The sequence below is a fragment of the Mobula hypostoma genome, chromosome 4 (genome assembly GCF_963921235.1).
Source record: "Mobula hypostoma chromosome 4, sMobHyp1.1, whole genome shotgun sequence".
Taxonomy (NCBI): Eukaryota; Metazoa; Chordata; class Chondrichthyes; order Myliobatiformes; family Myliobatidae; genus Mobula; species Mobula hypostoma.
Genome location: NC_086100.1, coordinates 179,128,361 through 179,156,066, shown reverse-complemented (window position 1 = coordinate 179,156,066; position 27,706 = coordinate 179,128,361). Strand labels below are relative to the sequence as shown.

The following is a 27,706-nucleotide window of genomic DNA, read 5'->3' as shown; positions in this document are numbered from 1 at the left end:
CTTTCTTCCTGTAGCTGCTATTGAATAATCATGTTGTACTCTTCCAGAAAAGTAATGTGGCTGTTGTGGAAAGTACTAACCTCATTCTTCTTGTCTTCCTCTGCATAGGTTACGGCATCAAGCGCACAAGGAGCTATATGCCTATAAGCAGGTAAGATCCAGAGCTACAATAAAACAATCAGACAAGCCTGAAACATGAATTGTTCATCTCCCTGCATAGACGCTGCCTGACCTGCTGAGTTCCTCCAGCATTTTGTGTGTGTTACTCTGCATTGAAATGGAACTCCTGTGTGTGATTGTTCCTTCCTTCCCAATGTTACAGAACTGGGTAAAGAATCTCAGTCCAGATGAGGAATCGCAATTTATGCACTGTGTAAGATTCTTTGCGTTTTGTCCCACCACACAATCTCCATGTGAAGGGAAAACTGGAAATGTGCCAGTGGAGCTCTTCTGAAGTGTAGTCACTGTACAATGGAGGATGATTGAATTTCACCAGTGCCAACATCTTGGTGAGCACTCTGATTTTACATGTTGTCGGATGGGGGGTGAGGGGGTGAGATGGATCTGCAGTCCACATTTATTAACTAGCAAGCCGAGAACCCAGAAAAGATGCCTGGAGAGCCCCAATTCTCACATTTCATCTGCTGATTTGCTGAATACTTCCAGCATTTTGTTTGTGTTACTCTGGATTTCCAGCATTTATAGAACCTCTCATGTTCACATTCCACCATGGCCTTTCTTGGAGCTTCATATTCAGGGAGAACCTCTGTCTCATGCATCCCAAGTGGCCGGCCAATTACAAGTGTGACGAGAATACACATAAATTAAGATGTTTGCTGGCCTGGGATAGCACCAGTGGCATCAGCAGTTGGTCTGCCACCTGTCCTCAGGGGAGGGAGAGATAAGGCACACAATGAAGCAGATTTGGAGATGTTAATGAAGGAGCCATCAGTCTGGGTATTGTCAAGATCAGCTCCCCCTTTGAACCCTGAACTGTTTGAAGTGATGGACAGGCGATACCCCAGCAGGGGGATAAAAAGGGACCGGTTCGCTAAGGCAGGACACACACACGACACCCCGAGGTAACGAGACCCTGGAAGCGGTGCGCCTCTCACAAGTCGGTGGGAAGCTCTTGGACGGCTGATCGCGGGATCAGCCTTAGACACACAGGGTGGAAAGGTACGATCAGCGGGAACCCGGTGTGTGCCCGCCCTTGCTTGGGTGCCAGGTTCACTGCAGAGGATCGACCGCATCTGGAGGAGGGGTCACAGTCGGTGACCCCAGGTGACATCACCAAGGACTCGCTCGAAAGCTGCTTGTGAGCAATATCGCCGGTCTGTGAGTGGAAGCCGTTTTGAATGATCAGTCGTTCTCGTTCTCTCTCTCTCTCCCCCCACATTGTCCATCACCATGGCAACGATTACTGCGAACTGAACTAAATTGAACTGGACTTTGTGTCACTTTGAAATTGATCATTTACCCCTAGACAATGATAGAGCTTGATTGATCCTGTTATCTTAATTCTGTGCACATGTGTGTTTATCATTGCTGAACTGTTGCATTTATTATCCTTTCGATTACTGTGTTGCTTGTTTCTTTAATAAAACTTTCTTAGTTCTAGTAATCCAGACTCCAACTGAGTGATCCATTTCTGCTGGTTTGGCAACCCAGTTACGGGGTACGTAACACAAGCACTGACTGATTGCCCAGTAACTCCAATGTTTGGGTTGAGGCTGCAACTGTGATAAGACTGCTGAACGGATCCTGACCCAGATCTGGGCCGTACCCTCCAAATATCCGGACCTGCCTCTCGGTTTTTTTGCACTACCTTACTTCCCATTTTTCTATTTTCTATTTATGATTTATAATTTAAATTTTTAATATTTACTAATTTTAACTATTTTTAATATCTTTTAATATTTAATATTTGTAATCCAGGGAGTGTGAAGTACAGAATCCAATATCGCTGTGATGATTGTACGTTCTAGTACCAATTGTTTGGCGACTATAAAGTATAAAGTATATCAGGCTATCCTTGCAGCGTCTGGAACCCAGTTAATTATCCTCAGATATACCAAGGTCGAGAAGTAGCCTCGACTGGTTTAAAGAATATGCTTCATCTTGTAGCTCCTCATACCCTCCTCTAGTCTCGGACTGAATCAACTTTATTGTCATGCAAACATGTACTTCAGAATTTGATGTATACCATCAAACAAAACAATGTTCCTCCGGAGCAAAGTACATATAACTAACACACAACACAGTAAGTAATAGTACCACAAAAAAACTTAACAATTAATAAGGTGCATTTACCAGATCAGTCTAAAATGTATACAATATAATGCTTTATTGTATACAATATAAGGCCCTTCATACATAATGAGGCTTGGGTGGGCCAGGGAGTTCAATAGTCTCATGGCCTGGGGGAGGAAGCTATTTCTCATCCTAAAAGGTCATTGTCCTAATGCCTCTTGTCTGATGGTAGAAGGAATCAGCAGTCTGACCCAACAGGTGACCTTGTGTTGACAAAGCAATGGCATAAGATTGTAAGACGGAACTGTCGGTCCATGGCCGCCCCTTGTATTCCGACTGGATAGCCTCCACCCTGATGGCATGAGTATTGATTTTTCCTTCTGGAAGGTTAAAAAAAACTCCTCCCCCTTCTATTCCTCATTCTGGCCTCTTAACTCTTCTCACTGCAAGGGTAAAAACACCCTGATGAGAGCTCTATAGCGATCCCCAAACAGTAGTAAGGATGTGGCCTACAAATTACAATGGGAGATAGGGCAAGGTTACAACCATCGTGGGGGACTTCAAAATGCAGATATATTGGGAAAATCAGGTTGGCGTTGGATTACAGGAGGCGGAGTTTCTAGAGTGCCTACGAGATGGCTTTTTGGAGCAGCTCATGATTGAGCCCACAAGAAGATCAGCTATTCTGGATTGCATGTTCTGCAATGAACCAAATTGGCTTTGTGAAAAGTTTGCAGATCATGTGCAGATAGGTGGAGGGGCAGGTACAAACGTTTGTAGTTTTGAGGAAGTAGAGAAGCTACAGAAGGACTTAGGAGAAAGGGCAAAGAAATGGCAGATGGAATACAGTGTTGGGAAATGTATGGTCATGCTCTTTGGTAGAAGAAGTGAAAGGGTTGACTCTTTTCGAAATGGAGAGAAAATCCAAAAACTGAGGTCCAAGGGGACTTTCGAGTCCTTGTTCAGAACTCCCTAAAGGATAATTTGCAGATTGAGTCTGTGGTGAGGAAGGCAAGTGCAATGAGGTCATTCATTTCAAGAGGACTAGAATATAAAGGAAGGATGTAATGTTGAAACTTGATAAAGCACTGGTGAGGCCTCAGTTGGAGTTTTGTTAGCAGGTTTAGTTCCTTTATCTTCCCAGCAGTCTGTAGGAAGGTCATAATTCTTCATCGGTTTTGAGTACATCCTTGAATCATGGGGTCCAGGTGAAGGAGCCTAGACCCAAGGATGTTGACTGTTTCCATCCACAGATTCTGCCTGACCCGAGTTCATCCAGCACTTCCTTTTTGTTGTGCAGTGTCCGTTCCCCTCCACAGATGCTGCCTGACTCACAGAGTTGTTTCAGCAGCTCGAATGGTCCTCCTCTACCTACAGTGACTTGTGCCTCTGAATCTTTGTGCTAATTTCCGCAGAGCTCAAAATAGTGTGTGTGTGTCTGATAGCAGACATGCAAATAATGTGGCCTGCACAACACAGATGACTGAGGGTAGAAAGTTGGTCCCTCATGTTGTTCTTGTTGCTAATAATTAAGGCAGGAATGTTAAAATTATATTTTTAACATTCAAGGAGAGGCTGCTCAGTTATGAAACCATCATCCTGCAGTAGATTTAGCACCTTAAACCAGAACAATCAATATAAGATGCTCCTTCCATTCATTTCTGTGTTGAGTATCTGAAATACTGCTTAAGCTGGTAACAACTCTGGAATTTGGCATTGAAGGAGGTCTAGAACGAGGGGTCACAGTTTGAGGTCTAGAACGAGGGGTCACAGTTTGAGGATAGAGGGGAAGCCTTTTAGGACCGAGGTTAGGAAAAACTTCTTCACACAGAGAGTGGTGAATCTGTGGAATTCTCTGCCACAGCAAACTGTTGAGGCCAGTTCATTAGCTATGTTTAAAAGGAAGTTAGATATGGCCCTTGTGGCTACAGGGGTCACGGGGTATGGAGGGAAGGCTGGGTTCTGAGTTGGATGATCAGCCATGATCATAATAAATGGCGGTGCAGGCTCGAAGGGCCGAATGGCCTACTCCTGCACCTATTTTCTATGTTTCTATGTTTCTATGTCCTTTTGATAGCCTTTAAAGATGGGTCATATGAGGACCACCAAAATAACAACAAAACTAGCAAAGACACTTAATTGCAGATTTTTGCTGAAAGAAGTGATGGAGTTTCAGAATGAGATTAAACAGAAAGCGTGGAAGTAATGAATGCAGCTATAGAGCTAAACAAAAATAACAACAGGTGTAGATTATTTATTTATTTGTTGGGCCCCCCCTCAAGCTGTGCTGCCCACAAACTCCCGATTTAACCCTATCCTAGTCATGGAGCACTTTACAATGACCAATTAACCTACCAACTATGGACTGTGGGAGGAAACTGGAGTACCCAGAATCACGTACAAAGTCCTTACAGGCAACAGCAGGAATTGAACCCAGGTCACCCATACTGTAAAGCATTTGCTAACCACTACCCTACCGCAAATGTACATCACTCTATGTTATTCAAGAAAGTAATAATACATACATATGAGGGAAAGTGTGTTCGTTTGTGTGTCCTTGATAAAGAAATCAGGCAGTATAATAGCCCGCAATGTCCAACCTGAATCTCAAAAATACATAAACACATGACATTCTGTTGATGCTGGAAATCCAGAGTAAAACACAAAATACTGAAGGAGCAAACACTGAAAGGCCTAGATAGAGTGGATGCAGAAAGGATGTTTCCCATAGTGGCCAGTTTTGGGACCCGAGGGCAGAACCTCAGAACAAAAGGGAGTTTCTTGAGATGAGGAGCAATTTCTTTAGTCAGAGGATGGTGAATCTGTGGAATTCATTGCCACAGGCAGCTGTGGAGGCCCAGGTCATTGGGAGGTTTAATTTAACATTGAGGTTGATAGGTTCTTGATCAGTAAGGACGTCAAAGGTTATGGGGAGAAGGCAGAAGAATGGGGTTGAGAGATATAGTAAGTCAGCCATGATGGAATGGCAGAGCAGAATCAATGGACTGAATGGCTTATGGTTTTAGCAGGGCAGGCAGCATCTAGGGAGACGAATAAACGGTTAGGACTGGAAAGGAAGGGGGAAGCAGGCAGGACAAGCAAGTGGGGGAAGGGATAGAGTACAAGCTGGCAGGTGGTAGGTGAAGTCAGGCAAGGAGGAGGTGGGTGGGGGAGGGGCGGTGACGTGAGAAGCTGGGAGGTGATAGGTGAAAAAGTTAAAGGGCTGAAGAAGAAGGAATCTGATAGGAGAGGAGAGTGGACCTTGGAATAAAGAGAAGGAGAAAGGGTACCAGAGGGAGGTGATAGGCAGGTGAGGAGAAGAGGTTGGGGTAAGCGTGGAGCCAGAATGGAAAAAGAGAGAAGGGAGAGGGGGAGAAATAATCAATTTTCATGTCTTCAGGTTGGAAGCCACCCAGACGGAAAATGAGGTGTTGCTCCTCCAACCTGAGAGTGTCCTCACTGTGGCAGTAGAAGAGGCCACGGACCAACATGTAGGAATGGGAATAGGGAGTGGACTTAAAACGAGCAAGAATACATCCTTATTAATCAAATTTTCCTACACTTGACCTTTAACCCTTAATTTTAACGATTCAAGGGCAGCACAGTGGGCCCACTGCCTCGCAGCTACTTCTGTGAAAAAATACATTCACAAGCATTAAATATGAAATACTCACAACAAGATCCAGGAGGGAAATAAGGGGAAAATCTCATTTCTCAGTTTTTGATTAGAAAGTGGAACTCTTCTTGTGCGAAGAGATTGAAGCAATTGGCTTGGCATGGTAGAAACAGCAATGAGACAACGGGAGTAACTGAGATAAGGCAAATGGAACAGGAAGTGAGATAGGGTGAAAATAAACATCAGATGAGAGTGGTTGACTTCAAAAGATAGCAGCAATAAATAATTAGCAAGTGTTTGTTTATGTCTGAATCACTGTGATTTTTATTGGCTGATACTTTGTAAAGTCGGAAATGTTCTCAGAGGGACTCACTGCACTCTTTGTTTTGCAGGTCATACTGAAAGAGAAGGTAAAAGAACTCAACTTGCATGAGGTAAGGGGGAGTCCAAGATTGCTAGTCAATTCTCGGTGCCCACACCTAAGACCCACTGGCCAAAGAGCGAACAGGCCTCTCCCTCTGATGACCATGCACCCCCCACCCCCGGCCTGGTCACCGGACAAGCACCAGGCCCTGGGGAAAATTCAAATGCAGGCCTGCCTGCCTTTATATCAGGAAATGAAACATACAGCATGTGTGAAAAGAGAAACTGGGTTGACAGAGATGAGTAGAGTGCCAGTATCTTTGCCCTGGGGTCTAAGTGCATTTAAGGTGGGAAGAGGGGAGAGTTCAAAGAAGATGTTGGAGCAAGGTCTTTACACAGAGGGTGATGGGTGCCTGGAAAGCACTACTGGAAGCAGAGAGGATAGAGGCTTTTCAGAGATTCTTAGATAGGCAAACGAATATGCAATAAAATGCTTTAGACTTCTTGTAGCAATTGCGAGGTATCTTTAGGTCACCTGCTTTCGGGAACTTCCTCAGACTGACCTACCAGAAGTGAAACTGGACCAACCACTGTGTCTGCAAGATTGGCTCAAATGCTGAGTGACACAGATCTGAATGCTCCCAAAGTTTCTCATGGGAAAGTCAGCTACATAAGACAATATGGTATAGGAGCAGAATTAGGCTATTCAGCCCATAGGGTCTGCTCCACCATTCTATCATGGCTGATTTATTATCTCTCTTCCTTCTCCCTGTAACTTTGACAACGTTACTCTCCTGCTTTAAATCTACTCAATGACTTGGTCTCCACAACCATCTATGGCAATGAATTCCACAGATTCGCCACCCCCGGCTAAAGAAACCCTTCCTCATCTCTGTTCTAAATGAATGTCCCTCTACTCTGAGACTGTGCCTTCTGGTCCTAGCCTCACCCTCTATCGGAAACATCCTCTGCACATCACTTAATTATTTCAGCACCACATTGTCAGTCAATGTCATAGACATAGAGCACAAAAGCATAGAGGTAGGCCCTCTGGCCCATCTAATCAGTGACAACTTGTTTTTATGCCTAGTCCCATTGACATGCATCTGGACTATAGCCCTCTATATCCTTCTCACCAATGTACCTATGCAAACTTTTCTTAATTGTTTCAATTGAATCTGCATCCACCACTACCACTGGCAGCTCATTCCACACTCTCACCACCCTCTGAGTGAAGAAGCCTCCCCTTAGGATAGTCTTAATTATTTCTCCTTTCATCTTACCCTATGACCTCCAGTTCTAGCCTCACCCAACCTGAGTGGAAAAATCCTCTGTGTATTTACTCTATTCCCTCAGAATTTGGTATACCTCAATCAAACCCAACAAAGGGCTTGTTTCTGTGCTGTATCGTTCTAAATTCTGTGACATTTCAGGTCGAGGAGGTACTGGATCAGCTGACATCAGTTACTTCATGTGTGGGTTAATTATTAAAGTTCAAAAGAGTGGCTGTCCTCTGTGCTGGTGAGAATAGCACAGGTAGGATGCGGCTACTAGACTAGTCAGGCCTATTCCAGCATTTTAAGTTTGTGTTCGTAGGAGCAACAAGACTGCCGCGGACAGTAGACGGTTGTCAGAAATATTTATCAGATAATTCACAGCCCGTGGTCATTTTCACAGAGAGTTGCAAGAGCCAGAAGTATGAGTGAAACCTGACAGCATCAGAATCAGAATGGGGTTTGTCAGGTTTTATTTTGGAACATCCTTTGTCAATTTTACCTCAGGAACCTGGAGAAGTTGAGGCTGGACCCATAGGGAAAGCCTGGACAACCCTGTGAATAGGACAGTTCTGGACTTCCCCAAGTTCCACATTGTTGATGAATTTATATTTAAGGCATGTAAATATAAACACGTACGGTGAATTTACTTTAGTGAACACCTTATCATTTCAAAAACCTTAATCCAGTCAGCACTTGTCCTTTGTGTAATATATTTTTTTTGCTGAACAAAGAATAACTTAAACAATGGTTGTTGTATTTTTTGTGTGATTGTATGTTTACTTGCTATATTACATGTGCTATATGCACATTGTTTTGTGAATGACTGTTGGTATTATGTTTTGCCACTTGGCCCCAGAGGAATGCTGTTTTGTTGGCTGTATTCATGTATGGTTCAATGATAATCAAACTTGGAACTTAAGTTATAATATGTGTTGTGAAACTTCTTTTAAGGAAGCAGTGCAGTGTAACACATTAAAAAAAATGCAGAAGTTGCAAAAAAAAACAATAAATGAATAGTGACAAAATATTGAGGTAGTATTCATGGTTTCTTGACCATTCAAAAATCTGATGACAGAGGGAAAGAAGCTGTTCCTAAAATGTTGGGTGTGTGTCTTCAGGCTTCTATACCTCCTCCCTGATGACAGTAATGTGAAGAGGGCGTGTCCAGGGTGGCGAGGGTATTGAATGATGGATGCAACCTTCTTGAGAGATCGCCTTGTGAAGATGCCCTTGATGGTGGGGAGACTCGTGCCTGTGATAGAGCTCGCTGAGCTTACAACCTTCGACAGCCTTTTCTGATCCTATGCATTGTTGCCTACTTACCAGACACTGATGCCACAATCCAGAATGCTTTCCATGGTACGCCTGTAGAAATTTGTTAGAGTCTTGCTTGGAAAGATTTTCTGGGCCTCTTCTGTCACGTTATAGCTTTGCTTGAAACAAAAAGGACAGAGCTGTCCAGCAGAATACGAGGAAAGTTATTGGATATGAAAATGTTTGCTGAAAGTTTCACATTTTTCCTTATCTGAACTTCAGTGGAACCTCAGCAATGTCTTTTTTGGTGCTTAAGCACAGAACAAATAAGAGCATCACACTGAAGATAGGCTAGTCTTTGTGTACAGGTGAGATGTCCAGTGTTCCTACTGAGATTCCACTGGCCTGGTACTGAGTCGCGTGGTTAGTATGTTGCCAACCATGCTGCACTCCACCCAATTCGGTGACTTAGAATCTGACCTTAAAAGTGTTTCTTGTACACCTTGTGCACAAGCACATCTTGGGGCCGCTGTGGACTCTAAACTGATCATTCCTCTGTGGAGTGAAGATTAAAATGTGGGAAGCTCAGTTTGGATTCTGTCCACTGTTCACAGTGATGTAATACTTTCTAGTCTTAAAACATTAATAAACACTGATAGGTCATTCATTATTTCTGCGCTATCTGTTGTGCAGTTATCTTGTACATAATGTGGTGATCTTTGATCTTTTTATTGTAACGTACTAACAAACCTTACCCGCCTTATAGTTTGTCTTGTATTTCTATTTTATATTTCCTCCTTTTCTCCTAAACCTATTATATTATTTTGCCATCTTCTCATGTCATTTGCATTACCCCTTTTCTTCAGATGGAATCTTTCATTATTTAGAGCTGATAGAATATAGTTCTCCCAAATGTTCTGGGCTTCTGATTTAATTATATTTTTTCTGTGCTTTTCTCTCCATTCTGCCTCCATACTCATATGTTCTTGTCACTTTTGCCCCTGAATTAGGCCACTCAGCCCAACGAGTCTGCTCTGCCATTTCATCATGGCTGATTTATTATCCCTCTCAACCCCATTCTCCTGTCTTGCCCCATAACCTTTAACACCCTGACTAACAAAGAACTTATCAATCTCTGCTTTAAATATACACAACGACTTGGCCACTACATCCGTCCATAGCAATGAATTCAAAAGATTCACCATTCTCTGGCTGAAGAAATTCCTTCTCATCTCTGTTTTAAATGGTCGTCCCTCTGCTCTGAGGCTCTGCCCTCCGGTCTAGACTCATCTGGTCCTAGACTCATGGTCCTATGAACCATCCTCTCCATATCCACTCTACATAGTCTTTCAATATTCAACAGATTTCAATGACATTCCCCCCCAATCTTCTAAATTCCAGTGAGTAAAGGCCCAGAGCCATCAAACGCTCCTCATACAATGACCGCTTCATTGCTGCAACCATTCTCATGAACCTCCCCTGGACCCTCCACAATGCCAGCACATCTTTTCTGCATGTGGGAACAAATTCCACTAATTCACCACCCTTTGGCTAAAATAATTTCTCCGCATCTCTCTTTTGAAAGGGCGCCCCTCTATCTTGAGGCTGTGGCCTCTTGTCCTAGACTCTCCCACCATGGGAAACATCCTTTCTACATTTACTCTGTCTCGGCCTTTCAACGTTCGAAAGGTTTCAATGAGATTCCCCCCTCATCCTTCTGAATTCCGGCGAGTACAGACCCAGAGCCAGCAAACTTTTCTCATATGATAGCCCTTTCATTCCTGGGATCATCCTTGTGAACCTCCTCCACCACTTCTCTCTCCCCCATTACTACCTCTCCAGCATCACTTTCCTGTCTTCCAATATCCACTCTCGCCTCTCTTTTTACACTTTATGTATCTGAAAAAGTTTTTGGTATCCTCTTTAATATTATTGGCTAGCTTACCACTATATTTCATCTTTGCTCTCCTTATGGTTTTTTTAGTTGCCTTCTGTTGGTTTTTAAAAATTTCTCAACCCTCTAACTTTCCACTAATTTATGTTACATTATCCACCCTCTCTTTTGCTTCTGTGCTGTCTTTGACTTCCTTTTTCAGCCACAGCTGCTTCATCCTCCCCTTCAAATACTTCATCTTTGGGATGTATCTATCCTTTGCCTTCCAAATTGCCCCCAGAAACTCCAGCCACTGCTGTTCTGCCGTCATCCCTACTAGTGTCTCCTTCCAATTATCTTTCGCCAGCTCCTCTCTCACGCCTCTAAAAAGCCATCTCATAAGCATTCTACAAATTCCCTTCTTGGTATCCAGCACTAATCTGATTTTCCCAATCTAGCTGCGAATTGTAATCTCCCATGACTATCATAACATTGCTCTTATTACATGCCTTTTCTATCTCCCAGTGTAATTTATATCCCACATCCTGGCTACTATTCAGAGGCCTGAATACATCTCCCATCAGGGTCTTTTTACCCTTGCAGTTTCTTAACCCTAGCCACAACGATTCTACATCCACCCCTCTGCCTACCTGCCTGTCCTTTTGTGTATCCTTAGATGTTACCATTGTCTCAGCCACATCTCATTGATGCCCTCAACATCATACCTGCCAATCTCTAACTGCACGACAAGATCATCTACCTTATTCCGTATACATTCAAATATAATGCCTTAAGTCCTGTATTCATCACTGTTTTCGATTTTGCCCCCATGTTACACTTCACCTCATCCCACTGACAGTAATTTTGCCCTGTCATCTGCCTGACCTTCCTCACAGTCTCCCTACACACAGCAACTGCCCCATCCTCAACTGCCCCTATCACTCTAGTACTCATACCTTGCCAACTCCCCAACAGCTTCAGCAAAACCTGCCCGCAAGGATATTGGTCCCTCTCGGGTTCGGATGTAAGCCATTCTTTTTGTGCATGTCATGCCTTCCCCAGAAGCTATCCCAATGATCCAGAGGTCTGAGGCTCTGCCCTCTACACCACTTCCTCAGCTACTCATTCATCTGTTCTACTTTTCCTGCCCTGTCCTGTCCTGACTAGCACATGGTGTTGGGAATAATCCAGAGAATACCATCTTGGAGGTCTTGCTATTCAGCTTCTTCATGTGCTCCCTATACTCACTGCACATTACCTCTTTCCCCTTTCTGCCTCTGTCATTGGTGTTAATGTGTACCATGACCTCAGGCTGCCCTTGAGAATCTTCTGCAGCTGCTCAGACACATCCTGAACCCTAGTACCTGGGAGGAAACATGCTATCTTGGCTTCCCTTGCAGCCATGGAATCTGCTGTCCATCCCTCCCTCCCTATCTATTGAGTCTCCAATCGCTATCGCTCTACTCGACCTTACCCTTCCCTGCTGAGTCTCAGAGCTGACCACAGTGCCACCAGCCTGGCTGCTGCTGCTGTGCCCTGATAGGTCACCCCTGCCCAGCAGTATTCAAAGAGGTATACTTGTTGCTGAGGGGAAAGGTCACAGGGGGAGCCCTGCACTGACTGCTTACTCCTTTACTTCTAGTGGTCACCCATCTACTATCTGAAGCTTGCACTCTGGGTGTGACCACCTCAGTAAAAGACTCGCTATGAAGTTTTCACCCTTTCAGATGACCCTAAGTGCATCCAGTTCTAGCTCCAGTTTCTTGACCTTGTCAGTCAGGAGCCGAGGTTGGGAGAACTCCCTGCAGATGTAGTCATCAGCGAGACCGTTTGGTACCCCGAATCCCACATCTCACAGGAGGAACATTTCACTGCCTGGACTACCACCCTGCCTACACCTGCTATGCCTCTAGCTTCTTTATGTTCTAGCCAGTGCTTGTTCTCGCCTAAGCCTGTTGAGCCAAAGCCTGACCACTCTAACACTGTCCGCTCCAACAAAGGCCACTCTGCATAAACCTTGCTTCTTCTTACTGGCCCTTGCTAAGTAACCCTAGTTACTATTAACCCAAGCAATTTCCAGTTCTGCTAATAAATCCTGATGGGCTGTATTTGCTTTGTAAAGCTGACATTTTTACTTAGATCACTAAACCTCACTGCTCCGAGATGTTTCTCCACAGAAGTAGATAGGGTGGCAAAGAAAGTCCGTTCAAACACGAGAGATTCTGCAGATGTTGGAAATCTTGAGCGGCTCACACAAAATAGTGGAGGAAATCAGCAAGTCAGGCAGAGTTTATGGAGGGGAATAAACAGTCAATATTTCAGGCCCAGACACTTCATGAGGGCTTCATCAGTATGGCATGCATTCCTTCATTGGTCCGAGAATTAAGTGTGAGAATCAGGAAGTCTTGTATAAAACTTTGGTTAGGCCGCTTTTTGTAGTTCTAGTCGCTTCATTACAGAAATGATGTGGAGGCTTTGGAAAGATTTCCCAGGATGCTACCTGGATTAGAGGGTATGAGTTATAAGGAGAGGTTAGACAAACCTGTATTGCTTTCTCAAGTGCATCAGAGGCCAAGGGAAGACATGACAGAGATTGATGAAATTACGAGAACATAGTTCAAGTAGACAGAATTGTTATCGAAGGGTGGACATGCAAAGTACTAGAGGATGTGTATTTAAGGTGGGGGGGTGGAAGTTTAAAGGAATTGTGCTGTGTATTTTTATATATAACAGAGTGATAGGTTCCTGGAATGGAATAGTGGTGGAAGCAGATACAATGGTGATGCTTTTAGAATGACTCGTGAATGTAGAGGGAACGAAGGGATATGGATTATGTGCAGAGCGAAGTGGTTTAGCTTAAGAGACATTGTGGGCTAAGGGGGCTGGTCCTGTGTTGTTCCATTCTGTGTTCCACATTTCCCCTTGTCTGCTCCATCTTGTTTCCCAGTGCTGGGGACACTTGTGCATCTTCTCTTGGCATTGGAAGTTTTAACAAATCCTTTGATACCTTATTAAATCTCTCTTCTCGTTTTTGACTCCCTCTCCTGGCCAGTTGTTTTGGGAATGGTTAGGAATTTCCTAGCATTCTGCTTCTCTGTTTTCATCATATCTTGCAGATTTTCTGCATGTTCCTGACCTTCTGTCACAGTCCATTGATCGCCATTGCACGTTGACTGGTGTATCTTCTGTTCATGCTGAACGGTGTATGTGTGAAATGTTCATTTAGAGCCCATTGGAAATATTTGAACAGGGAACATTGAGCTAAGTTCCTGCTGTTTACATAGCTGAGCACTAGTGCGAGCAAACAATACTGAATTGTTTTGACTGTTCTCGGGCTTCTGTCTTGGTGTAATGTTACCATCGTGAAGCACAGATGAAAGAGAAACTAAAACACGTGAAAGGAAGTTGTTTGAAAAAAGTACACAAGGACAGTTTCATGGAGTTATATGGCAAGAAACAGACCATTCGGCCTGACTCACCCATGCTGACCAGCTAGTACCATTTGCTGTTTTTGGCCCATATCCTTTAAACCTTTTCTGTCCGTTTACCTTTCTAAACGATTTTTTAAAATATTGTAATTGCCCCTGCCTCTATAGATTCCTCTAGACAGAATCTCATTCCACGTACCCGTCACTTTTTGTGTGAAAGGTTTCCCCTGAGGTCCATTTTAAAACGTTCTGGCTGTATCACAGCCTGGTATGGAAACACCAATTTCCTTGAATGGAAAATCCTACAAGAAGGAGTGGATACAGCCCAGTCCATCACAGGTAAAACCCTCCCCACCACTGAGCACATTTATAAGGAGCGCTGTCACAGAAAAGCAGCGTCCATCATCAAGGACTCCCACCACCAAAGCTATGCTCCCTTCTTGCTGCTGCCATCAGAAAGAAGGTACAAGAGTATCAGGATTCACACCACCACATTCAGGAACAGTTATTACCCCTCGACCATCAAGCTCTTAAGTCAAGTTATCCCCTTTGGTTCAACTTCACTTGCCCCATCTTTGAGATGTTCTCACAACCTATGGATTCACTTTCAAGAACTCATGGACCCTGTCATATTCTCAATGTTTAGTGCTTTTTCTTTCTGTATTTGCACATTGGTTGCTTGCCTATCCTGTTGGGTAGTCTTTCTTTGATTCTATTATGGTTCTTGGACTTAATGAGTATACCTGCAAGAGAAAAAAATCTCAAGGTTCTCTATGGCACATAATGTACTTTGATAATAAATTTATTTTGAACTTTGAACTTATGAACTGAGGTTTGGTGAAACTCGAGCTAGAAGTCATAGGTTAAGGGTGAAATGTGAAATTTTTAAGAGGAGCTTCTTCGCTCGGTGGTGACAGTGTGGAATGAGCTGCCAGTGGAAATGATAGATAGCTATTGCTTTAAAGTAATCATCTCGCTTGCAATATCCTTGTTGTCATGGCCGGTTGTTAATGTGCTATGAAACATGCAACCTTAGTGTCTATAAGGACCTCTACAGTACTAAGCTCACAGTACCACCTCTTTTGTTTATCTGGAAACATGTCTTCCTCAAAGGATGTAAGCATTAAGTCATGTGAAATGAGCCTTATTCATCATATAGATGAATCCACCCATTAGCTCCTCTGAGGGTGCTTGTGGCCCTGTCGAATTCTCTTGTTCTTCTACAAGCTGCTGGATGTTAAAAGATTAATGTTAATGCCAGAAGCTTCCCCAGAACGGTAGAAGTAAGGGAACAAAATGAGGGACTGAAGTGAGATATGAATCTCAGTGTTACAAAGACAACATTAATAAATCTCTTGAGAAAGGTTGGCAGTGATGTTGAGAAGCAAGTCTGGTTCTCTTGCGCCAAAGTTTCAGCTTCTTGGCTGGTTGAAGAAAAACATGGAAAAGATACTGGAAATGTTAAAGGAAGAATGGAAACCATTCTCCACCCAACATGTGCTGGAAACTTACATGCTCCAAGTTCTAAACACAAAGGATTCTGCAGCTGATGGAAATCCTGAGCAACGCCCAAAATGCTTCAGGAACCCAGCAGGTCAGGCAGCATCTGGTGAGGGGAGTAAACAGCCAGCATTTTGGTCAAGACCCTTCATGATGCTCTTGTCTACTCAAACCTCTTCCCATGTCCCTTCTTCTATATTGCACAGGTAGGGGTCTGGAGAGTGAACAGAGATTCCTAGGGGTACAGGTTCATACTTCCCTGAAAGTGGTGACACAGGTAGACAGGGTAGTGAGGAAGGCATTTGGCATTGGCCAGGGCACTGAGTCCAGAAATTGGAGTATCATATTCTAGATGTACAAATCCACTCTGGTCCATTCTTATGTTTGTTGGAGATAGTGCGCGCATCAAAAGTAATGGTGTTTTCATTTCTACACCACAAATAACAGACTGGCAAAGCATACTGAGCAATAGATGGGAACAAAAAAGACCAGATAGATGCAAGATGGTGAAAAGACTAGATCGATGCATATCTTCTTTCTACTATTATAATTGTTTGACACTTTTCAGTGCCCCGTATAATGATTTGACCTGCATGGGCCGTGTGCAAGACGAGCTTTTCACTGTATCTTAGTACATGTGACAATAATAAACCAATTTCAATTCCAATTCCATTGGTAAGATTATATAGAATATTGTCAGGAAGGTCCAAAATGGTGTCTATTTATTCCCCTCCGTGGATGCTCCCTGGCCTGCTGAATTCCTCCAGCACTCTTTGTGTGTGATGGTCCAAGTTCACCCTTTAACAACACACTGCAGTTCTCTGAGGAGATGTACACCTTGTTTCTGAATTTGAATCCAGCTCAAAGACACACAGAGCAGTGGATGTGATGCTGAAGGATAAATTGGAACTGTGGACCATTTTGTACACTGTGTCAGAAGAATCATTGTTAATCTCCCATGGTGGGAAAGCAAGAGTTTATTAGTATCACATAAGGGATCCACTGCTAAATGTGCCAGGAACTTGCTTTGCCATAGCTGTGCTCGAGGATTGTTTACCTTTCCAAACATTGGCACACATTCTAAAAGAGAGAGGTTTATGAGCCATTCCCTTCTGCATTCACTGTCAGTAAATACAGTTTACTTGTTTGCAGCTGAATCAGAATTAGTTTTATTATCACTGACATACAGTAAGTCATGAAATTTATTGTTATGTGGCACCAGTACAGAGTGATGCATAAAAATATTACTATAAATGACAAATAAAAAATAAATAAATAGAATAGAACTCTATTGTCATCGCTCAAGACAAGAAGATAGTGGTGCTACTCCAGTCTGTGCAAAACAATTATTTACAATGCATGCAGCAGGGCTTAATTTAAAAATAGTTCCCACATTCACATGCAGCAAGCGACTTCGATAGTGCATAACACTTAAAGGCCATTGGCAAGCCGGAATGTCCCATTATTCAGCTGCACAACAGCCCTTGGGAAGAAGTTGTTTTTCAGTCTGTCTTGGCTATGATGTTTCTGTATCTCCTACTAGATGGCAGGAGATTGAACAGACAGTGTCCAGGATGTGAGGTATCTTTAATGATTTTACGAGTGTGGCATCGAGAGTTGTAGATTGTCTCCAGGTCTGACAGTTGAATCCCAGTGATGTTCTAAACTGTCCTAATCACCCATTGGAGTGCTTTGTAATCTGTCTTGCTGCAGCTAGAATATCACACTGTCATTGCCTATGTCAGTGTGCTCTCTATTGCACATTGGTAAAAGTTAGCCAGCAATTTTTGAAGCAGATTAGCTCTCCTTAAGTAGGATAGTCACTATCGTGCTTTCCCTACTACTAAGGTTGACCAAGAGAGCTCCTTGGTGATGTTCATCCCCAAAAGCTTGAAACAGGAGACCCTTTCCACCACTTCACCCTTTATGAATAGTGGAGCTCATTAGGGACCGTTTGCCTTCCTGAAGTCAGTTACAGTGCAAATAGTGCACAAAGGGAGCGAAATAGTGAGGTCGTGTTCATGGGTTCATGTACCATTCAGAAATCTGATGGCAGATGAGGTGAATGTGTGTCTGCGGGGTCCTGCACCTACTCCCTGCTCCCTGATGGTAGGAATGAGAAGAGGCATGTCCTGGTGGTGGGGCTGGGGGTGGAGGTTGGTCCTTCATGATGAATGCTGTCTTCTTGAGACATCATCTTTTGAAGATGTCCCTGGTGATGGAGATGCCAGAGCCCACAGTGGAGCTGGCTATATTAATAATCCTCTACAGTTTTTTTTTCCCAGTCCTTTGAATTGGTGCCTCCATACCTGACGTTCATCATTTCTCATCCTTGCTGAGATACTTCCAGAATTTCTACTGTTATCTTTGATTCTTTGCAAAGTTATCCCAGGAGACACACACACACACACACACACACACACACACACACACACACACACACTCTCTCTCTCTCCCACCTCACCCCCCACCACGTAATCTCCCCCTCCTCTCTCACCGTGGCTACTAGTCCTCCCTCTTTGATCGCCTTGGAGCAGGCAGCGTCCACAGTCAAAACAGAGGCTCATCACTTTCTGAGTAGACATTATAATTTTCCAAAAGTAAAATACTGCTGATGCTCGAAATTTGAAATTAAAACAAAAAGTAGTGCTGGAAATATGCATCTGATTTTGGTTGAGCCCTGGCTGCTACCTGTAATGCATTTCTACCATGAGTACTATACACAGTTATGCAAGGATATCATACAGCAACATTCAACAATAATTCTCTTGCCAGAAACACCTCCTTTCTATATGAAGTAATTAGAAGACTACAGACCTTCTCTCCAACAAATGATTTCTCATGAAATGTTATTATCTGGCAATGTTGTCACTCTCGATTAACAGATGCTGCCTGACCTGAGGTTTGATCATTTTTATTCCACGATTTATCCCCACTTTTAGTTATAGTATTATTAAACTTGCTTCTGTGAGTATACTTATTAATCTAACTGAAATACAAAGTAATGATACATAAATTTAGGACTACAATACCTTAAGATATGGGAGAAAAATTAGACTATTCAGCCCATCAAGTCTGCTCCATTGTTCAGTCATGGCTGACATTTTTCTCAACCCCATTCTTGCGCACTCTCCCCGTAATCCTTAACCCCTTTACCAATCAAAACCTTAACAGTCTCTGCCTTATCTACACCGAATGACTTGACCTCCACTGCCATCTGTGGCAATGAATTCCACAGCTTCATCAGCCTCTAGCTGAAAAAATTCCTCTTCTTAATTCTCAAGAGACATACCTTTTTTCTATAAAGTAGAACACTTCAAACACTAACTTTGCTTCTCTCTGTTCAGATGCTAATGGCCTCCTGAGAATGTCTAACTCTTTCTCTTTTGATTTCAGATTTTCAACATCTTCTGTATTTTACATTTCACACTAATAGCTTCTCTAACCATGACATTGGAAGCTTGCCCTTGACCTCTAAGCAACTTTTGACTTGTATTGCTGATTCCAATGCTGTCTTGCTTGGTGACACTGTTCCCACTTTGTTGACTCTTGATACATTTCAGATTTTAAAGTCCCTCAAGGTGTAAAAGTCAATTGTTATCATGAATGCCCACACCATCTTCTCAATATGGGCAATAACCTAACCTTGTCACCATCACACATGTCTTAAGAACAAAGCATGTACAGTAAATTGAGTTCAGTTTGTTAAGAGAAGAAGTCCCATAGTTAGATGAGATGCAAACTGGTGATGTGCAAATTGTCACCATTGAGAGTGAGTGTTGATTTGATGTTTCTGGCAGTCTGCTGGTACCACAGCATTGACAAGTGGTCCATGGTTTGTTTTAGGGAAGGCTTCTTGGTCTGAAGGTGAGTTTATGGCATTCTTGTTTCCTTTCTTACCTACATTTAGAGCAATTTTACCAAAATATTTACTGAAGCTGCTGTTTTCTGTAAAAAAAAAATAAGAGTCATACAGCGTAGAATCAGGTTGATTCAGGCCAACCAGACTCAAACAAGTCTGGCAAAAGCCGTAGAAAGAGAAAGAGTTAACATTTGAGACTGACTTCTTGTTGTTTTCTCTCGGATTTCCAGCATCTGCAGGGCTTTAGCTTTTCCTTTCTATATTTGCTGGCTGTGTTGGCAATGCACAACATGTGAACAAGTGCTGAGCTCAGTAATGCTGTGAAAGTGTGCAGAGAATCCACATTATATGTAAATTGAAACTTCCAGGACAAAACCTTGTTTGGGAAAATGGATGCTTTTCGATCACCCATTCCCATTATTCAGCAGATTCAGTAATGACTGTTTGGCGCAATTAACAAACAGACCTCCATTTCATGGTCTCAAGTTAAATCAAACCGGCAACAGAGAGAGGTTATGTAGGGAAATTTGGATAGAAACCTCAAGGAGCAATTGACTACCAGATAACATAACTTCAGTGCAAGAGGTGTTTACTATGCATTCTACTTACCTACCCCTGAGTAACATGGTGAAAAAGTATGAAAGGTAGGCAGTGGGAGAAGTCCTAAGGGACATTCATCTGACCTCTTATTGTGCCCAAGTAATTAATAGGAAGCTGAAACCTTCCTTTGCAACTAGGTAAGTTCTCCAGTGTCACGCTGGCTAGATGTGTCACATGTCAAGCAGCAGGCAGTAAACGCAAATGGCGTGGGAAGAGCAACTACTGATCATCGTCCAGTGATCACGCCACCCAGCAGCTATTGCTACAGTCATTGGATTTGGATCCTGCCCCCAGACGGTCAACTGCCAGGACTTCTTCAGAGGGTTGGTGGGCCCCTGGAAATTCTCATGTAATCCTGCCCTAGTGAGTCATGGAACTGTGCAGCACAGAAACAGACCCGTAACCCACCGAGTCTGTGCTGACCTTTTTTGACCAGCTACACTAAACCCATTTGCCCACACAAGGACTGTCTCCTATGTGTGTTTAAATGTCTATCTAAATGCCTCTTAAAAGTTGTAATCGTATCTGATCCCACCACCACCTCTGACAGCCAGTTCAAAGTAAACATATCCAAGTTCACGTATGGCACCATGTACAACCCTGGGATTCATATTATTGCAGACCTATTCTATAAATCCATAATAGAATAATAACCATAATAAAATCAGTAGAAGTCCATCCCAAATTGGACATTCATCCAGTATGCAAAAGAAAACAAATGGTGCAAATACAAAAAGAAATAAGTAATAATAAATCAATTAGCAATGAATATGAAGAAAGTGAGATAAAGCATCCTTGAAAGCGAGTTCATAGGTTCTAGGAATATTTCAAGTGAAGTTATCCCCTTGGGTTCAAGAGCCTGATGGATGAGGGGTAATAACAGTTCCTGAACCTGGTGGTGTGAGTCCTGAGGCTCCTGTACCTCCTTCCTGATAGCAGCCATGAGACGAGAGCATGTCCTGGATGGTGTGGGTCCCTGGTGATAGATGCTGTTTTTCTGTGACAACTCTTCATGTAGGTGTGCTGAATGCTGGGGAGGGCTTTACCTGTGATGAACTGAGCCATATCCACTACTTTTTGTAGGATTTTATGTTCAAGGGTATTGATGTTTCCATACCAGACTGTGATATAGCCGGTGAATATATTCTCCACCACACATCTATAGAAGTTCTAGACATCCCTCCTCACATTTGTGGGATTAAACTCCATCTGCCATTTTTCAGCTCATTTCACACATGGCTGTCTCTCTGCAGCATAAGACTACCTTCCATGCTATTAACTTCTTATTCTTCATGAACTTACTTGTCTTGTTTCACATATCTGAATGCCTTTCATGCATATTAAAGACTTTCATGTATACGACAAAGAAAAAGGCTCCTGTACTGATGCAGGTGGGACCCCACTAGTCACAGGCATTAAAGCAGCCCTCGTCCATCAACCTCTGGCTCCTCTCACCAAGGTAATCTTAGATTGAGTGCTGACACGAGATTGCAGATGATGGGATCAGCAAGAGCACGCAAGGTACTGGAGGAACTCAACAGGTCAGGCAGCACCTATGGAGGGAAATGGACAGACCACATGACCCTTCATTTGAACTGGCAATATTAATAGATCAGTCCAGATGAAAAGTCTTGACTAGAAATGTGGTCTGCTCATGCCCATCAGAGTTGGGCAGCACAGTAACATAACAGTTAGCATGATGCTAATACAGCGACAGTCACCTGGGTTCAAATCTCCCACTATCTGTAAAGAGCTTGTACGTTTGCCCAATGACCAAGTGGGTTTCCTCTGGGTGCTCCAGTTTCCTCCCACATTCAAAAGACATACAGATTACTAAGTTAATTGGTCACATGGGTGTAGTTGGGTGGTGTGAGCTCATTGGGCCAAAAGAAGCGGTTTCGATGCTGTGTCTTTAAATAACTTATCCAGATGCTGAGTTCCTGCAGCAGCTTTGGTGTTACTTTGGATTACATGTGCCAACATAGCCCGAATAGCACGGGCCCTAGCGTTTCAAACCATTCTCCCATGGGGATGGTGAAGGAAATGAAATGGATATTTATGTAACTGGAGGAATTGTGCAAACACCACATTCATCGAAGAGTTTAGGTGGAATGTGATCCAAAATGGAGCTTGTTCTGTATTGAGCAATATGGATACACTGCTGTGGAAACCTGCCCTCGCAGGGAAGGGAATGAATCTCAGGGCTGTGTGTGGTGACATGTATGTACTTGGATAGTAAATTTACTTTGAACTTTGAACTCATAGACTTTAACATGTCCTTTTAAGGAGATTTCTGTGTTGGTTTGAAAATACACCGAGTGGTCACTTTATTAGGTACCTCCTGTACTTAGCAAGGTGGCCACTGAGTGTATGTTCATTGTCTTCTGCCGCTGCAGCTCAGCCACTTCAAGGTTTGGCGTGTCGTGCGTTCAGAGATGATTTTCTACACACCACTGTTGTAACGCGTGGTTATTTGAGTTACTGTCGCCTTCCTGTCGGCTTGAACAAGTCAGGCCATTGACCTCTCATTAATGAAGCATCTTTGCCAACAGAACTGCTGCTCATTGGATGTATCTTATTTTCTGCACCATCCTCTGTAAACTCCAGAGACTGTTGCATGCGAAAATCTCAGGAGATCAGCACCTTCTGAGATACCCAAACCACCCCATCTGGCAGCAACAATCATTCCACTGTAACAATTGCTTAGATCACATCTCTTCCCCATTCTGAGATTGGGTCTGAGCAGCAACTAAACTATTTGACCATGTCTGCATGCTCTCATGCATTGAGCCACTGCCACATGATTGGCTGATTAGATATTTGCATTAACAAGGTGTACAGGTGTACCTAATAAAGTGACCATTGAGTGTACTATATCATTCCTATAGCATGTAATAAATCTGAATAGAGCAATACTGGAGAGGTTTTTCCAGTCAGACAAAGGAAAGCTATGATTTCATACTAATCTTGCGAGCTCCAGAAAACCACTACCGCCCCCCCCCCCCGTGTTTTGGCATATTTTCTCTGCTCATAAGGGAAGATGTGCGGTAAACAGACCCCTCGACATGGTTACTTGACAGCCCTTCCTGAAGTTGACTCATCTCCTATTTTTAGTGTCTTCCAAGGATTTTGCCATTAAAGGAATTGTACTGTGTCGGAAAGGTGACACTGTGAACCTCACCTGCCAAGAAAAAGTGTGAGGAATTTCCTGTGAGCAGACTTTGATGTTATGACCCACGTTTTCAGTGGTGGACTATGATACAGCAGTACCGAAAGGTAAAATAGTAAGTGGGCGAATGCTGTGTAAATCTATTACGTGATAATTTCTTGAACGTGTGGTTACTGTGTAAAGGAAGGAAAGTTCAGTCTGCTGAGATGCCATTCTGTGCCAGCACTCACTGTTGGAGTCTGACACAAGAAACACAGCAGCTCGGAGATGAAACTGCACGCTCTGACAGGGCAGAGTGGGAAGAAGGACACTGATAATGGAGGAAGCATTCACATCCAATCACTGGCTAATCTGGAGGAGATTTAGGAAGACCCTCTTTACAGAGGATAGTTGGAGAAATCTGGGAAGCTGACCCCGTGTTACTGTCCTCAGGAAATAGCATTCCTCCAATTCCAACTGCTTGTCCATGCAGTTTTCCTTCACCCCATTCTTGCCTTTGCCCCTAAGCTAGAATCTTCTTTTCTTATCTAATACTAATGGAGCAGTACAGCACAGCTCACAATGTCTGCGGCAAAAACGATGTCAAATTAAACTCACTTTGCTCTGCCTGTGTATCTCCGTATCTCTCCATCCGTATCTCTGCACTTTCATGTGTCTATCCAACAGCCGCTTTTATTCACTATCGTTCCCCTTTCCACCATCCCCCGGCAGCCCGTTCCAGGCACCTACCATTCTCCATGGAGGAAGAAAAGAAATTGCCCCACACATCACCTTTAATCACTTACCCCTCTTACCTAAACTGCACATCCTCAAGTATTCGACTTTTCGAACTTGAGAGAAAAATTCTGACAGTCTCCCCTACCTATGCCTCTCATAATCAGATAAACCAATCCTGGTCAAAGGTCTCAGCTGAACGTTTTGAGTGTTTATTCTTCTCCGTAGATGCTGCCTGACCTGCTGAGTTCCTGTGACATTTTGTGTTTGTTGCTCATATAAACCTCTATCAGGTCTCCCCTCAGTCTCCAGAGAAACTATTCCAAGTTTCTCCATCCTAATACCCTCTAATCCAGGCAACATTCTGGTAAAATCCATTACAGCCTTACCATGGATAGATACTTTATTCATCCCAAAGGAAACAACAGTGTCACAGTAGCATTACAAGTGTACAGATATAATTAGAAGTAGAAGGCATAAAAAAGTAAGTTACCACAAACAGTCTAATAGGAGGAGGTTATCACTTCCTGGCTATAGGTTGATTAATTATACAGCCTAATGGCCGAGGGTAAGAATGACCTCATACAGTGCAGTTGTCTTAGTCTATTACTAAAGTGCTGCTCTTTTCAGCCAAGGTGGCATGCAGATGGTGAGAAACATTGTCCAGGATTGCCAGGATTTTCCATAGGGTCTCCAGTGTGGTAGAACAACACGATCCTCCAAGTGCAGCCTCGCCGGAGTTTTATAAAACGGAACTCCTTTTTCCTTCTTAAACACTGTGCTTAAAGCCATTGAGGTACCAGCAACCTGTCAATGCATAAACGTAGCCCAATGCTGAATATTGTTCCCTCATGAAATGCTGTGACATATTCATAATACAAAACATTCTGTGTGAAAGCAAGATTTGACAGTGAAAAAAGTGGTATTTCTTAGGAGAACCACCGTGTAGGGGCTGTAGCCTTTTGCCAGATCGAAATGGATTTGGTCTTTCACCATCGGGCCACTTTTGTGTCGTACAAGGTTTTATTTGCCAAATGAAAGGAGAAATCGGATTCATTGGTAAAAGATATCAGACGATTTTATGCCTGATTCCCGGGGTTGTAGTGGTAGGAAGCCACTCATTATTCCACTAATTCTGCCTGGGTCTGGTCCAGCTTTGGTATAGTGAGGGAGAAAGGGGATGTGACCCAGAAACACGGAGGTCACATTCACTTCATACGGTCACATCAGTAGTGTTGGACTCCAGCCAGGAAGAAAGTATTTAACTGAAAGATCAATGTTGCTGCTGATTAGGCACTTTGTACAGGACATTTCAATGAATCTCTTGATTCCAAGACGAGGGTGCCATTGCCAGACCATGGCTAACAGAAAGCACACGAGCACCAATATCAAGTGACCTTGTTGGATATGTTTCTCGTTGCAAAGCTTCCTCAAAATTCGGCTAAGTTGTTAATTGTTTAGCTGCTGCAGTTGTTTATTTGTGGTCCCTTTGGTATCTGAGATAGGCTGAAATCCATCACCATGATGTAGGTGCCAAGAGAAAGTTTTGGAGAAGTTAACGAGCCAAGGTTTTGTTCACCTCAGGCAGTCGGGATGGTGTACCCCCTCCTACTGAGCACAATAAGCTCAGCACGTGGGATTAGGAGGGATTGCCGGTCTCTCACTCTGGGAATCTGAAGTGAGGGCTGAAGAGTTTACCCTAGTAGTAGTGCATTCAACTAGTAGAGTAGTCACAACAATGGATGGGTTTCATTCAGATAGATTTAAAGAAGGTAATTCCAAAACCAGGGTTATTTCTTAGTATTCTCAGAAAATAATTCCCAATATTATTTATTATTATTTTTATTATTGTATTTTTTATTTTTTCTCAGCTCAAGCTGGTAAAATCTGAGGTGCGAGACACTCATTTCTCAACTGCCGGAACTTTCAGACTCTTCTAGCTGTGTTTTGTATTGTGGCTTTCTGAAGATTTACATAAATGTTGTCGCATAGATCTAATTGTATAATGCTATTGCGTGGTGACAAGAGTAAATATGTTGAGACTTTATAAAGCATTGGTGAGGCCTCGCTTGGAGTATTGTGAGCAGGTTTGGGCCCCTTATCTTAGAAAGCATGTGCTGAAGCTGCAGACGGTTCAAAGGAGGTTCACAGAAATCTTTCCAGAATTGAATGGCTTGTCTTATCAAGAACGTTTGATGGCTCTGGGCCTGTATTCATTGAAATTCAGGAGAATGAGTGTTGACCTCATTGAAACCTATCGAATGGTGAAAGGCCTTGATAGAGTGGATGTGGAGAGGATGTTTCTTATGGTGGGAGAGTCTACGACCAGAGAACACATTCAGAATAGAGGGGCATCCTTTTAGAACAGAGATGAGGAGAAATTTCTTTGGCCAGAGAGTGGTGAATCTGTGGAATTCTTTGCCAGAGGCAGCTGTAGAGGGCAAGTCTTCATGTATATTTTAAACAGAGATTGATAGATTCTTGATTGGTCAGGGCATGAAGAGTAATGGGGAGAAGTTAGGAGATTGGATCAGCCATGATGAAATGGCAGAGCAGACTTGATGACCAAGTAGCCTAATTCTGCTGCTATATCTTGTATTACTATTGGAACAATGTATATCCTATTCATGTTCCATAGTCTTTCAATTTCCCCTTTTAATTCAACATATTTATGGTGTATTTCACATTGATGTCTGTATGTTATGTGTTATTTGGAATAGCTGTACCTATTAAGAAGGTTGTTCTTGCTTGTTTATCCTGTAATATTATATCCAGATGATTATTATGGATTGTCCTATCTGTAATTGATAGGTTGTAATATAATTTGTAGGACTCTGACTCTAAAACTGGATCAGGCTTGTATTTATAGTAAGGTATGGTGTCTATTATCAGTTTGTATTTTAAAGCAAGATTTTGTTGAATGATGTTTGCCTCTTGATTTAGCCTGTGTAAGTAAGCGGATGGAGTTAAGCTGCTACCAAAAATCAAATAATATTTGATTATTATTATAATTATTTTAATTTGTGGTATTTGCACATCGGTTATTTTGTTTTTCATTGATTCTATTGTATTTCTTTGTTCTACTTTGAATGCCTGCAAGAAAATGAATCTCAGGGTAATATATGTACTTTAACAATAAATTTACTTTGTACTTTGAAAACAAGGGTGATAAGTGTGAAATGGAAATAAATTAATTTGTATAGTCAGGATCAGTCGCAGATGCTGGAGGAAGTCAGCAGGTCAACATTCTGATTTGACAGTTCTTCTTGCCACTGCTTGACCTGCTGAGTTCCTCCAGCAGGTTATTTGTTGTTGTGAATTCAGTAGGTGGTGGGGAGGGATGCAGTTTTCCTGAGTGTTAAGAATGTGGAGTTTGTTATCACCTGAAGGAAGGACGTGCAGGAATTGTGGAGGAGGTCCATGTGGACAGACAAGTGAGATCGAGGGCTTGCCTCTACTCTATGTGTACCACTTACTTCCCTCTGAAGATAATGTTACTGAAAAATTAGCTGGAAGGCTTCTGGAGACATTTAAGGATGTTAGCTGAGGAAAGTGACGATCGTTCAGGTAAATCCCAGCAGGCACTAGTCTGGGCAGCCCTGTATTCCAGCTGAGATTTTGCTGGGCAGAGCTCACAATTGCGTCAGACTTTGTAAAATATCCTGTATAAGAATGGGCTTAAGCCAGTCTGGACCCTCAGGGCCCCTGTCTTCCTTCATCTGTAACTCATTTCAGTCAACTTGCCATAGAACATAGAACAGAACAACATCGGAACAGGCCTTTCAACTCACAACGTT

The 27,706-nt window shown here is 42.9% G+C and overlaps 1 protein-coding gene across 6 annotated transcripts in view; it reads left to right on the top strand.

Annotated features, from left to right (window-relative positions):
• rnf24 (ring finger protein 24) overlaps nt 1-27,706 on the top strand; it is a 173,704-nt gene that overhangs the window by 108,295 nt on the left and 37,703 nt on the right. For all 6 annotated transcript variants that reach the window (XM_063047102.1, XM_063047099.1, XM_063047100.1 and 3 more), the window contains 2 exons: nt 109-151; nt 6,262-6,303. In XM_063047102.1, the coding sequence (XP_062903172.1) occupies nt 109-151; nt 6,262-6,303 (85 nt within the window). The remainder of the gene's footprint in view (nt 1-108; nt 152-6,261; nt 6,304-27,706) is intronic.